Below are 17,804 nucleotides of genomic sequence, written 5' to 3' on the forward strand. Positions count from 1 at the left end.
CTGTAAATGGTGAGCGAGGCTGTGCGGGAGCTGCTGGAGAGTTTATCGCAACCGGCTGGAGAACTGACAGCTCATCCACTTGGCATATTGCAGCTATACATAAACAGGCGCAAGGCTGTTTTGAAATAGCAATGTGAAAATAAAGCCGAGGCAGTGTTGGATTTGATGGCAGGTTTACTGGTTTCCATAGAAACGGGCGGCAAGTATTGATTGCTCCGGGGTGTTGGCCCCTGGAACAGGCCCTGTTGTGGATTTCCAATTGTTGCTGAAATGTCAGATATTTGCACACTTTATTTGTGACTTTTCCCGTCGAAAAGTACATATATTTTCTGCCTTTTCTTTAACCTGTTTAACCTGGAGTATCTTCAAACGGACATAAACTTTTAAGATGTCCCAGAAATCTTTACTAGAAGAGGTCTGCCGGTGGAATGAGCAGATGTGTAAGAGGAAGATGGGACCTGTTCTCTCTGAACTTATCATATCCTTTAACTTTTATTTGAAGTTCTGTAATAATGGTTTGTTATTACCAAAGCTGATAAATACAAAGTTTTTCTGGTAAAGGTAGCTAGTGAGTATCCCTTGTTAATTAGAATGAGGTAATACATCTTTAATGAAAATATGATACGTGACTGGTAGTGAATTATGGGGTATATGTTTTGGAAATCTTGAGCAGGATCATCTCTGGGTTTAGCAAATTCAAAGGGTACATTTGCACAATAACTGCATTTATAATGTAAAAGTAGCCAAAGTCGAGTTAGATCCAACCTGACACCGGAGCAAAAGGGAGGACGGTGTCCCAGTTCTGTTCATTTTGGAGTCAGTTTGATACCTGAAACCTTTTTTCACTGCTATCACCAATTTTAGACAAGTAGTTGCGGAATGTAGTTATAATGCTTTAAATTGAAAGAAAGAAGGATTGCACTTACGTAGTGCTTTTCAGGAGCACTGGACATCTCAGAGCACTTTATAGCTAATGAGTACTTTTGAAGTGTAGTTACTGTTGTAATGTAAGAATTGCAGCAAGCTCCCACAATGAGCAATGTGATAATGAGAATGCAGATTATCTGTCAGGAGAGAGGTGTGTGTATGTGTGTGTACTTAAATGTATATCCAAACTCTGTTCTCTATCTGGTAAATTTTCAATATTTTGAGGGAATGGGTAGCAGTGGTAACTTTGATTTGTCATAATGGATAATGTTGCCAAGAGGCAGCATATAGATGAGAGGATGGGGGCAAGGAAAGATTCTTGGAGACTCCAGAGGTAACTGCAAGGATGGGAAGTGAAACCACTGCCAGGTGGTCATGGAGTTATACAGCACAGAAACAGGCCTTTTGGCCCATCGTGGTGCTCAGGCTAAGATTGAATAGGTAAACGTGGAACCAAGTGAGGGCAATCTCACTGACTGGGCAACAAAAGAGATGTGTTGGAAGATGTGTCATCAGCCATATCAAAGTTTGCAGAAGGGATAAGAGTCACAGTCACTGAGGATGCCATTTGTGACTAATTAGGGCCATTTCAGTGCTGTGTCTGTGCAGAAACCTTACTGGAGAGATTCAAATAATGAACAATGGGAAAGATGGGAACAAATCTGGGAGGCAAAACATGTTCAAGAACATTGTAGGCTAAGGGAGGTTGGAGATTAGACAGTAGCTTACAAGAACAGAGGGGTTGAAAGTGAATTTTTTTGAGAGGAAGATGATGATGTCAGTTTTGAAAGGGAGTGGGATAGTGCCTGAGGAGATGTAACTGTATACAATGTTGGTTCGCATGGGGACTAGCAAGGAAAGTTGGGCAGGAGTTGGGTCTTATGGACAAGTTGAGCTCAGGGAGAGCATGGATGGGAATAGGAGAGAAACTTGATAAAGATGCGGATTCCGGAATAGGAGAGCAGGGAGCCCTGTGGGAGGTTTGGCTTGGGATAGGTGAAGGGGGCAGAGCTAGCTGAACAGATGGTCTCAATCATATTGACAAAGATGTCCTTGAATTTGTTGGAGGTGAAGGTGGAGAGAGCATGAGAGAGGGGTTTAGATAAATGGTTGGTAATTGGTATGAAATGAAGCCAGGGGTTATTTTAGCTCTCCAGGATGATCCTCTTAATTCCATCTTCAGATAGCACTGGAGTAGGGCTCCATTTGATGGCAAGATAAAGGTACATGCCTTCCTTTAATTAGACCAGTAACAATGGCACCTGATGGCAAAGCATCATGTACGTGCCCCATTTAAGAGGACACTGCTAAAGAATAATCTAACTGGGTCTATTCAAACTAATGAAAATTTAAACTAAATCAGTATTTTGTAATCAGTCAATTAGCAATGAATGCCCTGCACTGTTCACTGGATGTGAAAGGCCCTGAACTTGCCACTGGACTCTACATGCCCCCTCTCTAGGGACACCTGGGCATGGACAAGACTGCGGAAGAGAGGTTGGCAGCCAGAGCAACCCTCCCCTCAGGTCATGCTCGTCCTGGACCTGTGAAGCCGCATGTGATACTCCTTTAAAGTGGTGTTACATGTATTGGTATAGTGTGGAGTGAGATTCCACCATAAGTTCTTTGAAACCGATGTAGTGTGTGATGTTGCCCCACCCCAGCAGTTCCATACTGAATGGCTGAAGTGAATATTCATGCTACTTCACGAGGTGTCATCTTAAGGGTATTTCTGCCACCTGGAATCTAATGAGTATGTCGGTGTGATGGTACTTAATTGTGGAATTATCTTTTAATATTGATTGATTCACTTATAGGTGGGTGGTTTGTTCAGTTACATTATTCTTTTGTAGTAGCAGCGGCTGTAATACACCGAGATAGCCATAGATCGGCATTAATGCTTTGTGACATAATTAGTTATAGCAAGAAATGAACTGTACATTACAAAGTTATTCTTTCATATATGTATATTATCAATATTAAATATACCATATAATGGTGCAACATTTTTTGTTGTCATCCATCTTATTAGAACTCAGTAATCACTTTTATATTTAACTATGATATATTTTGTTGTCAGTTCCCAACTATAGGTAATTTTACATAGAATTTTCATTCAAGTAATTACTCAGTGATATAAGTTTCATTAATATTCTCTTTAACAACAGTTACTCTATATATCAACGTAGTGACAGCAGTAGTGAACAATTACGTAAGTACTGACTATACATGCTAACAATCTTACATTTTTCTGTAGAGCACAATAGTTATGGAGATAGAACCAAGAACTGAAATAATACCTATACCTTACCTTCCATTTAAATTATTGACAGTTATTGGAAATATGTGTGGGGAGGACAACCTTCAATTTAAAGTACTTCTGCCACCTTCCAAGTATCTAAATATTAATTTACTTCGACAGTCCTTTGCAACTTTATTGATACCAAGCCATTTTTGGTGTGAAAGCTTCACCAATGTCATGCACAGGCTTTGTGAGCAAACTGTTGTATAACAGTTCTGTAAAGATTGGTGCCCCCTTTGATTATGGACTGAGAGGGTTCAGAGACTGGACAATTAATAGCAGTTGGCTACTGCAGTCTCCAAATCTGGTATAGAATTATCCAGCATCTGACATGAACCTCCCAACTGACAAAAGCATATTGATCCATAGAGGACCTAATGAACTAGTTCACTGGAGGCTAGAGTCACTGGTGATGGGGCAGAAGGTAAAGGCCTGCTCAGGTCTGCAAATGAGACCGGACCTGAGCCCCAACCGAGCCCGATCCGGCCCAGTCCTTCCATTTTTTCCTGCACCCGACCCGACCATCAGTTAACCTACCTTCAGTTTTTCACTTTGTTCCTTACCTGCACAAGCTTAAAATAACTGTAACAAAACTACCTTTAAAGTCCAAAAAGTAAATTAACGTTAGAGTCACTTCCCTGAGGTTGTGATAGAGCGTGTCCGATCCGACCCAAGCCTGAATGACACATGTCGTCGGGTTCGGGTCAGGAAGCCGGCCTTCAGTGAAAGGCCACATCATTGCATAATTGAGACATGTACTTCAGCACCAATCAACTTAATTTATTTTGTAGTTCTTAGTTTAACGTAAATGACAGATTTTTTTTCATGAGAAGCATCTGGTACTGCAACACAGTTAGTTATACATTTTACAGGAGTAAGCAAAATAAATAGATGATTTCCTATACTGCTACAAATCTCATGTCTCTGGTGATCTTCAGTCCCTTCCACTACTGACCTTTGTATCTCTCAAACCCTGCACAGCCTCTTTCCACATCATCCCTAAATACACTAACAGAATTGTCATAGTAGATCAATTGTTCCAGCCTGCTCTGGTCCCATCAAACTGATGCTATCTTTCCCTTTTTACCTACTCACCTATATCCTCATGGCATCTATCTCTTGACAATTTCTCCGGCCCCATTTTCTCCTTTTCATTCTGAATACACCTCTCCAGACCCTCCTTTTATTCACACAACAACCAACCAGTTCCCCTCCCACATGACTACCCTTTTCCACCTGGCTGGAATTGTTCTTGTGCTGCACAATTTCTCATAAATCCACTCACTTCTTCCAGATAAAAGATGTTGCAATGGGAACCCAAATGGGTTCCAACTATGTTTATCTTTTTGTACAATTTATTCAGGCCCACTGAGGCTCAGCTCCACTGTCTTTTTATGCTGTATTGATGACTGTGTCAGTGCCACTGCTTGCTCTTTTAGACTTTAATTAGTTGTGGTTCTAATTTCCATAAATCATTCCCCCTTACATTGTCCAATTCTGATTCTTCTCCTCCTGGTGTTCTCTTTTTCAATTTCTGTTAATGATATTTTCACAGATATCTATTACAAGTGCACTACCACAACTACCGAGGTCATGCATTCTTTCTCATTGAAGCATACAAAATTCTTACAAGGCTTGACAGGGTAGATGTAGGAAGGATGTTTCTCCTGGCTGGTTGGGGATGGGGGGAGTTTCTAGAACCAGGGGATCCAGTTTTAGAATAAGAGGTAGGCCATTTAGGACTGAAACGAGGAGGAACTTCTTCACCCAGAGGGTGGTGAATCTTTGGACTTCTCTATCCCAGAGGGCTGTGGAGGATCAGTCATTGAGTATGCTCAAGACAGAAATCGATAGATTTTGAGATATTCAAGATATCAAGGGATATGGGGATAGTGCAAGAAAATGGCATTGAGGTAGAAATCAGCCATGATCTGGTTGAATGGAAGAGCAGGCTCAAAGGGCCGGATGACCTACTGCTGCTCCTATTTCCTGTGTTCCCACCCTGCTTTTGGTGAAGTGTCCATCCCTGTCAGCATCACGTCTGCTTGATTACTCCAGTTTCATAAGAACATAAGTAGGAGCAGGAGTAGACTGTATGGCCCTCAAGCCTGCTCCACCATTCAGTACGATCATGGCTGATCTTCTGCCTCCACTTCACTTTCACCACCTGCTTCCCAAACCCTTTGATTCCTTGAGACCAAAAATCTGTTTATCTCAGCCTTAAATACACTCATTGATGAGGAATCCACAACAGTCTTGGGTAGACAGTTTCAAAGATTCACAATCCTCTGAGTGAAGAAATTTCTCCTCATCTCAGTCTTAAATGATCAGCCCATGTTCTAGACTCCCCAACCAGGGTAACAACCTCACCATGTTTACTTTGTCAGGCCCCTTCAGAATTTTGTAGGTTTTAATGAGATCACCTCTCCTAAACTCCAGTGAGTATAGACCTAAAATCACTTAATTTTTTTTAAAGGAATATTGAAGATGCTCACAGACAAGTTTCTGCCCCACATCAGCCTTGCTGAGATAGAACAGAACTTTTTCTCTCCAGTATTACCCAGGGTATGTAAATTTTCTAGACTGAATGCAACTTTATTGTATTTGCTTTTCAAAACATAATTTCAAAAACATGTAGCCCTTTTTGTTTAATTCTACCAATTTTCTTCACTGGATCCTTTCACTCTTGGCTAGAGTACTGCTCCATGAGCACCAAGTGGCCATCAATTCATGTGTGAGTTCACAGAATATTCCAACATAGGGGCATCACAGCCCAGTTCAATCCAGTCCTCACCTAACTTCTACAAAAGTATTTTACATTTTTTTTCCAAAATTATACTTTATTCATAAAAATTTGCAAAACTACATTACAAAACAGTACACAGCAGTTCAAATTTCACATTCCGGCAAGTACAATAGCGATCAGATTTCTTCGATACAGAAAAACATGAAGCGCCTCACAATTCTTGCCATTCCATTTTAAATGCAATGTACATTGGCATTACATAGTAAAAAACATTTTGGTACATACAGCCCGAGGAGTTTTACACAGGTTCCAGCCCCTCTGTTCACTATGGCGGGAGGACCTTACACCGTGGCCTTTCCCCATTGAGCCTTTGCAGCGTCTGCCCTAAGCTTTAGTGTGACCCTCAGCACGTAGTCCTGGTCCTTGGAATGTGCCAGTCTGCAACACTTGGTCGTGGACAATTCTTTGCACTGCAAGTTCTGGGCAGACTTAAGAGCATCTTTCACCGAGTTGATGGTCCTCCAGCAGCAGTTGATGTTTATCTCGGTGTGCGTCCCTGGGAGCACAGATTCCTGTGTTACATAGCTGTTTGGGATGAACTTCAATAAAAACCACTGCATCTCTTTCCACAACTGCTTTGCAAAGGCACATTCCAGAAGGAGGTGGGCAACAGTCTCTTCCCCACCACAGCCACCTCGAAGGCAGCGTGTGGAGGCGGTGAGATTCCGAGCCTGCAGGAAGGATCTGACGGGGAGGGCCCTTCTCACCACCAGCCAAGCTACATCTTGGTGCTTGTTTGAAAGTTCTGGTGATGAGGCATTCTGCCAAATAACTTTGGCAGTCTGCTCGGGGAACCATTCGACAGGATCCACCATCTCCTTTTCCCGCAGGGCCTTGAGGACATTCTGTGCGGACCACTGCCTGATGAATTGGTGTTCAAAGGTGTTTTTCTGCACAAACTTTTCCACGAAGGATTGGTGATACGGCACGGTCCAACTGAATGGAGCGTTCCGTGGCAATTTGACCAGACCCATCCTTCGCAACGCCGGAGACAGATAAGACCTCAGCACGTAGTGATACTGGGTTTTTGCGTACTGGGGCTCTACACACAGCTTGATGCAGCCGCACACAAAGGTGGCCATCGGGACGAGGGTGACGTTGGGTACGTTTTTCTCCCCCATTGTCTAGCGGTTTGAATATCGTATCCCTGCGGATACGGTCCATTTTGGATCTCCAGATAAAGCGGAAAATGGCTCGGGTGACCGCCACTGCGCAGGACTTTTGTATGGGTCAGACCTGTGCCACATATAGCAATAACGTGAGCGCCTCGCACCTGATGACCAGGTTCTTATCCACAATGGAGAGAGATGCTGCTCCCACATGCTCAGTTTATGTTTTACCATGGATAGTTGCTCCTTCCAGGTGTTGGCACACGCCCCGGCCCCTCCGAACCATATCCCCAGCGCCTTCAGATAGTCTGACCTGACGGTGAAGGGCACACAGGATCGGTCAGCCCAGTTCCCAGATAACGTGGCCTCGCTCTTGCCATGATCTGCTTTGGCTCCTGAGGCCAGTTCGAAGTGGTTGCAGATGCTCATCTGCCTGTGAACGGACAGTGGATACGAGCAGAAGATGGCGACGTCATCCATATACAGGGAGGCTTTGACCTGAATGCCTCCGCTGCCTGGGATTGTCACCCCTCTTATGCCCGCATCCTTCCTAATGGACTCAGCAAAGGGTGCGATACAGCAAGCAAACAAGATAGGGAAGAGAGGACAGCCCTGTCTGACTCCAGATTTGATTGGGAAACTTTCTGATTCCCACCAAGTGATTGAGACTGTGCAACTGATTGTGTAGAGCAGTTGGATCCAGTTGTGGATTCCCTCCCCAAACCCCATTTTGGAGAGCACATCCATCATGTATGTGTGCAATATCCTGTCAAAGGCCTTCTCCTGGTCCAAGCTGTTGAGGCAGGTGTCCACCCTCCTGTCCCGTACATAGGCAGTCGTGTCCCTGAGCAGCGTGAGGCTATCAGGGATCTTCCTGACGGGTACAGTACAGGTCTGATCAGGGTGAATCACCAACTCCAGAGCACACTTGACCCGACTGGCGATGACCTTGGACAGAATCTTGTAGTCTACATTAAGCAGTGAGATGGGCTGCCAATTTCCGATTTCTGCCCTCTCACCCTTCCGCCTGTATTCTGACATGCTGCCGGCCAGAAGCATACTCTCGTACACTTTCAGAAGGTCTGGGCTGATCCAGTTCCATAGAGTCGAATGCAACTCAACCGGTAAGCCGTCGCTTCCTGGAGTTTTACTCATCTCGAAGGACCTGACAGCCTTTGTCAGCTCGTCCAGAGTTGGCAGTGTATTTTTAGCAGAGTTCGTTGGCTGCTGATCAGGAGAGGGAACCCTGGCTGTTTTCCCCATCCCTAACCTAAGGGCAGTGAGAGCCCCTCACCGTCATCCAGGCTGAAATAAATTGGCTTGGTATTGTCCAGGGATCAAACCATCAGACTATTATGCTTTAGTTTCCTTTGATATATTTTGCGTTATGTTGAATGGGCAATGGTACAATCTCTAGGAATTGTGCAATACAGTACCTGGTATGTTATGACTGCTACATTGTTTGAGTTCAGCTGTCCATGTGGATTTTGCTCAAGACACCAAATAAGTAGTGGACAAGAGTTAAAGCAATTAAACAACACGAAGCAACTGCTTTACGTTTCACAATTCAAAAAAATCTTGCAATTTCAAACTGTAAATCTTATTTATTTCTTTTAGCGTTTTTGAAATTATTTCCCCTTACTCTTTTAGCTTCAGTGACCACAAATCATTCCCTCGCTGAAGGATAAAATACATGATTTTTTCTTCCTGCTAGGCAATGACATTATTTAATGAGCTTGCAAATGAGTTATCCCAGCAGGCTGGAGGGTTGTCCAGTCAGAACACTGAGCTGCAGGCAGCACTGAGGAACACTATACAGGTAGGATCTTTTAGAGTTCACTTTGTTTTTTTTTTATTATTAATCCTAATTTTATACTTGAAAGTGTAAGATGTGATGTGAATGAAGCACTGAAGTGTTGAGTTCAAATACAGGTAACTACAGAGCCATTCATATTACTTCCATTCCTTGTAAAATAATGGGCTGAATTTTACTGATCCCCCGATGTCGGGGGTCGTGTCGGGTGGGCGGCAAGGCCCTGCCCCATTTTACCGGCGGTGGCGGGACCTCGGAGCGCCCCCCCCCCCCCCCCCCCTGTGCTCGGCAGCGGCACCGCAGTTACTATATGTAAAGCGCTACTTACCTTGCCTGATTATGCATCCCACTGCCTGTCGCCCAACACTTCTGCATTTTTCGCTGAATGGGCGGCTGTCATGTGCTGTCCCGTTCACTAATGACAGAAACCGACAGGACATCCGAAGTAGGAGTACTCACTCACAGTGCAGGTTGGTCTGGATATACAGGGGTCTTCACTCTGCATACTTGAAGGGAGGGGAGGATGGGATTACCAGGGTCTCAACTCTGCAGGCATGAAGAGAGGTGGGGGGAGGGGGATGTTATTATCAGGGACACAACATTGCATACTTGAAGCGATGTAGGAGCGGAGATGTTATTGGGTTCTGAATTCTGCATACTTGAAGGGGGGGGGGGGGGGAATGGGATTACCGGGGTCTCAACTCTACAGGCATGAAGGGAGGTGGGAGGGGAGGTGTTATCGGGGTCTCAACTCTACATAATTGAAGGGGGTTGGGGGGGTCTCAACTCTGCAGGCATGGAGAGGTTTGGGGAGGGGCTTGTTATTGTCGGGGTCTCAAATCTACAGGCATGAAAGAAGGTGGGAGGGTGTTATTATCGGGTTCTCATCTCGAAACTTGAAGGCAGGTGGGAAGGGGGATGTTATCGGGTTCTCGTCGCTGCATACTTGATGGGGGCGCGGATGGGATTACCGGGGTCTCAACTCTGCATAGTTGAAGGGAGGTGGGAGGGGGGATGGTATTAACGGGGTCACAACACTGCAGGCATGGAGAGGTGGGAGGGGGTATTATTATCGGGGCACAACTTTGCATACTTGAAGCGAAGTGGGAGCGGGGATGTTATCGGGTTCTGAATTCTGTATAGTTGAAGGGAGGTGGGAGGGGAATGGTATTATCGGGGTCTCAACTCTACAGGCATGAAAGAAGGTGGGAGGGGGGATGTTATCGGGTTCTGAATTCTGTATAGTTGAAGGAAGGTGGGAGGGGAATGGTATTATCGGGGTCTCAACTCTACAGGCATGAAAGAAGGTGGGAGGGGTGATGTTATTGGGTTCTCATCTCTGCATACTTGATGGGAGGGGGTTGGTATTCCTGGGGGCACAGCACTGCATTGTTGAAGGGAGGTGGACAACTCTACAGGCACCAAGGAAGGTACTGCGTACCCTTCCTCCGTAAATGGTGGCCGCTCTGCGCCATTGTTTGTTTGTGTGAGTGAAGGAGCAATGCACTCCAGTCACCATGTGTGTGGGGAGGGTGCCTGAAACAGTAGGCTGGTAAAGGTTATCTAGCTGTTGGGGCAATCGATGCAGCTGTTACAATCTTAATATGGTCATGTTGTGCCACTCTTAATGGGTCTTAAGATGGTCAATGCCATGCCACGCCACATAGTTGATGCATGAAAGCACCTGATGTACCAGTCAGCATCAATGGCTGCCCTGTTAGGCACCTTCGAATAAGTGAAGGAACCGAGTTAAATTGCAACTTGGAGATGGGGATGGTTCATCCTCTATTATTTGATCCACTTCTAGTGAGGATCCACAGGCAAAAGCAGCAGGCAGGTACAGCTTATATAAAGGCCCCTGATTGTGATCAGCAGCTGTCCCCAAGGAGAGCTCGCCACTACAGATCGCTGCGCCTGTACCGGTCCCACATGACATATTTGCAGATGTCTGAACGCCAGTGTTAGAGGCGACCGACTGCAGATGTCGAGAGAATCAGTGACACATCTCTCTGCCCTGCTCAACGATGACCTGCAGTCCATGGACTTTGGTGGACATCCTATGCCTGTGGCCCTCATAGTGACAGCAGCTCTAAACTTTTACGCCTCTGCATCATTTCCAGGGCCCACCAGAGACCTTTGTGGAGTCACTCAGTCAGCAGTGCACCGCTGTATCAAGGAGCTCACCGATGCCTTGTACCAGAGGGCCGGTGGCTATGTCCGCTTCACAACAGACCCTGGGAGCCAGGCCCAGAGGGCCATCGGTTTCGGCTTCATTGCGGGATTCCCACAGGTGCAAGGGGTCATAGACTGCACCCATGTGACTATCAAGGCTCCTGCCAGGCGACCAACTGGATAAGTAAATCGTAAGGGCTTCCACTCGCTCAATGTACAATTAGTATGTGATCACCAGAAGTGTTTTATGCAAATCTGTGCCCGCTTTCCAGGCAGCTGCCATGACGCCTTCATCCTCCACCGGTCCCAGCTGGCGCTGCTGTGGGTTCAGATGGAGCGGTGGCTTCTTGGAGACCCCTGGCAGACGGCTCCTGACGCCAGTGAGACACCCCACCACTGCACCAGAGGAGAGATACAATGCCAGCCACGGAGCTACAGGAGCCACCATTGAGCATGCTATCAGCATGCCGAAAATACACTTCTGCTGCCTGCATAGATTGGGTGGTGCCCTGCAGTACGAGCCGGAAAGGGTAGCTCGTACCGTTGCTGTTTGCTGTGCTCTGCACAACTACGTACTCAATAGCAGGGAAGCTGTGCAGGATGAGGAGAGACGTGAGCAGGATGACAATGACGACGATGAGGCTGAGGATTTACAGCAGGAAAGGTGCACGGGAGGATAGAGAGCATCCAGGCACCACATGCAGGGTGAGCAGCAAGCTAGCGATGCATGGCAGCACTTCATTGATGAAAGGTTCTCCACGCCATAGGAACCACCATGGCCTCTGCAAGCCACATAGCACCCTCGTTCACCTGTTGTGCAGCTGTCCGCATCTGCAACATCTTTGCATCCACCATTACTGGCAGCAGCAGACTGAGCCATTGTCCATGTTACTGCATCTGTGGAGATGCACATGAGTAATACTGGCATAGCAATAATGTGATTCCATACATTGGCAGTTCTGAAAGGCCAATGATGTAATGGGAGGAGACATGTTCAGTACATGTTGGCACACGTTATTCACACAGTAAAAGCAACACACGTGTTAATGAAGAAGGTTCAGATTTGAGCTTTTTATAGTGTTGTGTCACCCGTGCAAACCCATTTGTGTCATGGTGGTTTTTGGAAACGCATACAGGTGCTCCTTTGCAGTGCTACTTCTGTGTTAGCAGCCTGACTGGAGGAAGGGTACTGATCAGATTGTCCTTCGACTGTGGATGACTTTGGCTGTCGTGCTATATGCACACGAGGCCTGGAAGGCCCCAATGCCTCTTTTGGCATTGGACCTTTTTGATGCTACTTACCACGGCTACTTACCTCCTCTGCCACTTCCAGCCAGACTGCCTTGGTCAGGCAGGAGGGCCTCTTCTTACCATCGCTGGGGAAATGGACCTCCAGCCTTGCCCATACAGCGTTGAGGAGTGTGAGCAGAGAGGCATCGCTGAACTGTGGACCACCCTGGAGCACCCCTCTGCCATTTTCTGTTTTTGGTCTGGTCCTTTATATGTAAAGGTTATTCCACAGTGTAACTGCTCTAACTTCTGGCTGCAAGTTTTTTTTTTGCACATGTTTGAAAACTAATGCAGGACTAGTGAGGAAATCTGTGCTGTTGTCCTGGTTTTTCTTCTGACAGATCGACGTTTCTGGTTTGCAAAGCAGGTAGAATATAAACGTATTTTCCTGGTTCTTTAAGAAGTACTTTTAATTAAGTTACATGTCTTTTCACATAACTGTTAGCAATGAAATGATTATAGATTCCAAATGCATATTTGTCTGTGGCTTTTCACATTCAGGAAGGTAAAAGCCCATAGTATGTAGATAAATGATGCTTTTATTTCTGGTAGTTTATTTGCCTTTTATGATACAATTCAGTCTCTCGTTCTGGTATGTGCAAAATTAAGGCTATTCACCCAGGTGCAGCAAGTCTGCAAGAAGGATTGTTACACTTGAGTAGTAGTAGAAGAGGATCTCAACTGCACAAGACACTGGGACAAAGCAGAGTAAGTATGTGGCAGCAAAGCAGAAAGTGCTGGAAAAACTCAGCAGGTCTGGCAGCATCTGTGGAGAGAGAAGCAGACCTGAAAGTTAACTGCCAGACCTGCTGAGTTTCGCCAGCACGTTCTGCTTTGCTGCCAGATTGCCAGCATTCCCAGTCTCCTATAGTGAAGCACTTTAAATAGGGCCCCAGCACCTGCTCCACAGCTGAGCCGACGTCCATCAGGGTGCCGGATATCCCGCCTTCCGCCATGTAATTTGAGGGGGCGGGACACAGCACGGCACGTCGCTGTGATGCTAATGAGCCACTGCGCTGCATATAGTGGCAATGCAATGAAGGGTGATCCGCGCGGGTGGACTGCCATCTTCAAACTGCGCCACTGCAATCGGCGGTGAGCTCGTAAAATTCAGCCCAATATGTTTAATTGTCAGGAGTATACTTGAGGATTACCTGTACAATAAAAGCTTAGTAAACAGTAGTCAATGTGGATTCAGACGGAGCAATCCTGCCTGACCAATCTAATCAACTCCTTTGAAGAAGTGACAACTCAAGTGGACTGTGGTAAGCCCTATGATGTTGTGTAACTACACATTCAAAAGGCACTTGAAAAAGTTTCACATTAAATGCTATCAGTTAAACTCAAAATTGTGGGGATTCTGGGTAAACCATTGGAGTGGGTAAGAAAATGGCTGAAGGGTGGAAAACAGGTACTCATTATGCTGGAGTGGGTGGAAATATTGAATAAGGTGCCTGAGGTTTCAACGCTGGTACTATTACTGTTTCTAATTTACATAAATTACTTGGAATGAGAAACTCGCTGCAAATTAGTCACATTTGAAGTTTTTGTTTATTTGTTCGAGATGTGGGTGGCACTGGCTAGGACAGCATTTATTGCCCATCTCTAATTTCACTTGAGAAGGTGGTGGTGAGCCGCCTTCCTGAACCGCTACAGTCTATGTGGGGTAGGTGCACCCACAGTGCTGTTAGGAAGGGAGTTCCAGGATTTTGACCCAGCCACAGTGAAGGAACGGTGATATACCAAGTCAGGATGTTGTGTGGCTTGGAGGGGAACTTGCAGGTGGTGGTGTTCCCATGCATCTGCTGCCCTTGTCCTTCTAGTTGGTAGAGATCATGGAGTTTGGAAGGTGCTATCTCAGGAGCCTGGTGTATTGCTGCAGTGCATCTTGTAGTTGGTACGCAATGCTGCCACTGTGCGTCGGTGGTGGAGGGAGTGAATGGCACCCCACCCACAAACAATCAAGCGGCTGCTTTATCCTGGATGGTGTTGAGCTGCCTGAGTGTTGCTGGAGCTGCACCCATCCAGGCAAGTGGAGAGTATTCCATCACACTCCTGACTTGTGCCTTGTAGATGGTGGACAGGCTTTGGGGAGTCAGGAGGTGAGTTACTCGCCACAGGATTCCTAGCCTCTGACCTGTTCTTGTAGCCACAGTTTTTATATGGCTACTCCAGTTCAGTTTCTGGTCAATGATAATCCCCAGGATGTTGATAGTGGGGGATTAAACGATGGTAATGCCATTGAACGTCGTGGGGAGATGGTTAGATTCTCTCTTCTTTGAGATAGTCGTTCCTGGCACTTGTGTGGCGCAAATGTTACTTGCCAATTATCACCTTAAGCCTGGATATTGTCTTGGTCTTGCTGCATTTCTTCACGGACTGCTTCAGTATCTGAGGAGTCGAGAATGGTGCTGAACATTGTGCATTCATCAGTGAACATCCCCACCTCTGACCTTGTGATTGAAGGAAGATCATTGATGAAGCAGCTGAAGATCGTTGGGCCTAGGACACTACCCTGCAGATCTCCTGCAGTTGATGTCCTGGAACTGAGATGATTGATCTGCAACAACCACAATCATCTTCCTTTTTGCTAGGTATGACCCCAACCAGCGGAGAGTTTTCCCTCTGATTCCCATTGACTCCAGTTTTGCTAGGACTCCTTAATGCCATACTCAATCAAGTGCTGCCTTGATGTCAAGGGCAGTCACTTTCACCTCACCTCTTGAGTTCAGCTCTTTTGTCCATGTTTGAACCAAGGCTGTAATGAGGTCAGGAGCTGAGTGGCCCTGGTGGAACCCAAACTGAGGGTCAGTGAGCAGGTTATTGCTAAGCAAGTGCCGCTTGATAGCACTGTCAACAACCCCTTCCATCTCTTTACTGATGATTGAGAATAGACTGATGGGGCGGTCGGATTTGTCTTGCTTTTTGTGTACAGGACATAGCTGGGCAGTTTTCCACATTGGTGGGTAGATGCCAGTGTTGTAGCTGTACTGGAAGCTTGGCTAGGGGCGTAGCAAGTTCTGGAGCCCAGGTCTTCACTACTGTTGCCGGAATGTTGACAGGGCCCAGAGCCTTTGCATTATCCAGTGCCTTCAGTCGTTTCTTGTTATCACGTGGAATGAATCGAATTGGCTGAATGAATCTGTGATGCTGGGGTCTTTAGGAGGAGGCCGAGATGGATCATCCGCTTGGCACTTCTGGCTGAAGATTGTTGCAAATGCCTCCGCCTTATCTTTTGCACTGATGTGCTGTGCTCCCCCATCATTGAGAATGGGGATATTTGTGAAGCCACCTCCTCCAGTTAGTTGCTTAATTGTCCACCACCATTCACGACTGGATGTGGAAGGACTGCAGATCTTAGATCCGATCCGTTGGTTGTGGGATTGCTTAGCTCTGTCTGTCATATGCTACTTACGCTGTTTGGCGCGCAAGTAGTCCTGTGTTGTAGCTTCACCAGGTTGACCCCTCATTTTTGAGGTATGCCGGTTGCTGCTCCTGGCATGCCCTCCTGCACTCTTCATTGAACCAGGGTTGATCCTGTGGCTTGATGATGATGGTGGAGTGGGGGATATGCTGGGCCATGAGGTTACAGATTGTGATTATTATCAGACTAGGAAGGCCAGTGAAATTGTAGGGGGCCGATCAGAAATTACAAAATATTGAAATAGACAGAATAATGGCACATGAAATTTAATGCAGGCAAGCGTACGAAGTACGCCGTGAATGCCTCTGAAATAGCCAAAGACAGAGTTGAAAGAGACCTAGCTGTCTTATATTTGAAACCTTACCTGTGTAACAAGGAATAAAAACAAGAAATGCTGGAACCACTCAGCAGGTCTGGCAGCATCTGTGAAAAGAGAAGCAGAGTTAACGTTTTGGGTCAGTGACCCTTCTTCGGAACTGACAAATATTAGAAAAGTCACAGGTTATAAGCAAGTGAGGTGGGGGTGGGGCAAGAGATAACAAAGGAGGTCTAGATTGGACCAGGCCACATAGCTGACCAAAAGGTCACGGAGCAAAGGCAAACAATATGTTAATGGTGTGTTGAAAGACAAAGCATTAGTACAGATTAGGTGTTAATATACTGAATATTGAACAGCAGCAAGTGCAAACCTGAAAAAAACAGTGGGTAAGCAAACTGAACAGACTAAGATGAAATGAAATAAATGCAAAAAAAAAAATTGTAAAAAAGAATGTAATAAAAAAGGAAGAAAAAACTGTGTAACAAGGAACCTGGAACGGAACCTTTTGTACCATGGCTTGATACAACTTTATTTTTCTAAACTTTATTTGAATAAACGTTGTCCCCAGTAAAATGACTTGAAATATTAGTTATGCTGAGATTAACTGCAGACTGGTAAATGATGAAATTGTACTCTTCATTTTTATTAGTTCTACTGAACTGCAAAGATTGAGACGAACCACATGAAATCAAATAATGTTAATTTGACTTTAGTATTTGCAAAATAGAATTTTGTCTGAACAAAGTTTGTGATCCACCTGCATACATGCATCGTACGTACTGTAAACTGCTTAAATATTTTCTGTTGTTTTCTATATGTAGTCTCAGGTCCAACTTTTGGAGGTTTTGATGAATCTTGTGCATCATGTGTGCGCACTTGAGGAGACTCTGGCCTTAGCAAGCATCCATTCACTATCCTTGGCTGTCTTTCATGTCTTGAAGAATGCTTTTAGTCACTGCAAGGTGAGATACATGAATTAGACTACAGAAATGTTTTATTTTCTATTTGGGTCATGCCCCATTCCCTGTTTGAGAGTGATCGTTTGTGCTCTTGAGCTGGCATAAACAGTATCATTTGAGTGGATTTTGCTCCCTTTCCCTGGGGAAAATGGGTGGTTTTTATTTTACAGAAAGAAAAATACTGCAGATGCTGACAATCTAAAATAAAGGCAGAAAACCCTGGGAAAAACTTAATAATCTCCACCTGAGACGGACTAGTAAGAAAGAACTTTTATTTATGTAGTGCTTGTCATGACCTTTGACTGTCCCAAAACACTCCATAGCCAAAAGTTTGAAATTTGCATGTAACAAGGTCCCACAAACAGCAGTGAGATAAATGAGCAGATAATCTGTTTCTGAGGTGATTGTTGAGGGCTAAATGTTGGCCTGGATACTAGAAGAAGCCCCTGCTTTTCTTCTTACAGTGCCATGGGATATTTTATGTCCATGTGAGAGAGCAGATGGAACAACAATTGAACCATTCATCTGAAAGATGACACTTTGATGCTGCAGCCCTCCCTCAGTACTACACTAAAGTGTCAGCCTTGAATATGTGCTCAAGTTTCTGGAGTCTCGATATTCTGACTCTGAGGCACGATTGTTACCACTGAGCTAAAGATGACACTAACTACTGAACAAATTAT

The 17,804-nt window shown here is 45.4% G+C and overlaps 1 protein-coding gene across 4 annotated transcripts in view; it reads left to right on the forward strand.

Annotated features, from left to right (window-relative positions):
* firrm (fignl1 interacting regulator of recombination and mitosis) overlaps positions 1 to 17,804 on the forward strand; it is an 89,539-nt gene continuing 71,735 nt past the window's right edge. For 3 of the 4 annotated variants that reach the window (XM_068037347.1, XM_068037346.1, XM_068037348.1), the window contains exons 1-5: positions 1 to 477; positions 3,099 to 3,139; positions 5,706 to 5,794; positions 8,859 to 8,963; positions 16,984 to 17,124. In XM_068037347.1, coding sequence (XP_067893448.1) covers positions 389 to 477; positions 3,099 to 3,139; positions 5,706 to 5,794; positions 8,859 to 8,963; positions 16,984 to 17,124 — 465 coding nt within the window. In that variant the 5' untranslated portion in view covers positions 1 to 388. The remainder of the gene's footprint in view (positions 478 to 3,098; positions 3,140 to 5,705; positions 5,795 to 8,858; positions 8,964 to 16,983; positions 17,125 to 17,804) is intronic. The other variant, XM_068037350.1, reaches the window with a different exon arrangement.

This window comes from Heterodontus francisci, chromosome 8 (genome assembly GCF_036365525.1).
Source record: "Heterodontus francisci isolate sHetFra1 chromosome 8, sHetFra1.hap1, whole genome shotgun sequence".
Lineage (NCBI taxonomy): Eukaryota > Metazoa > Chordata > Chondrichthyes > Heterodontiformes > Heterodontidae > Heterodontus > Heterodontus francisci.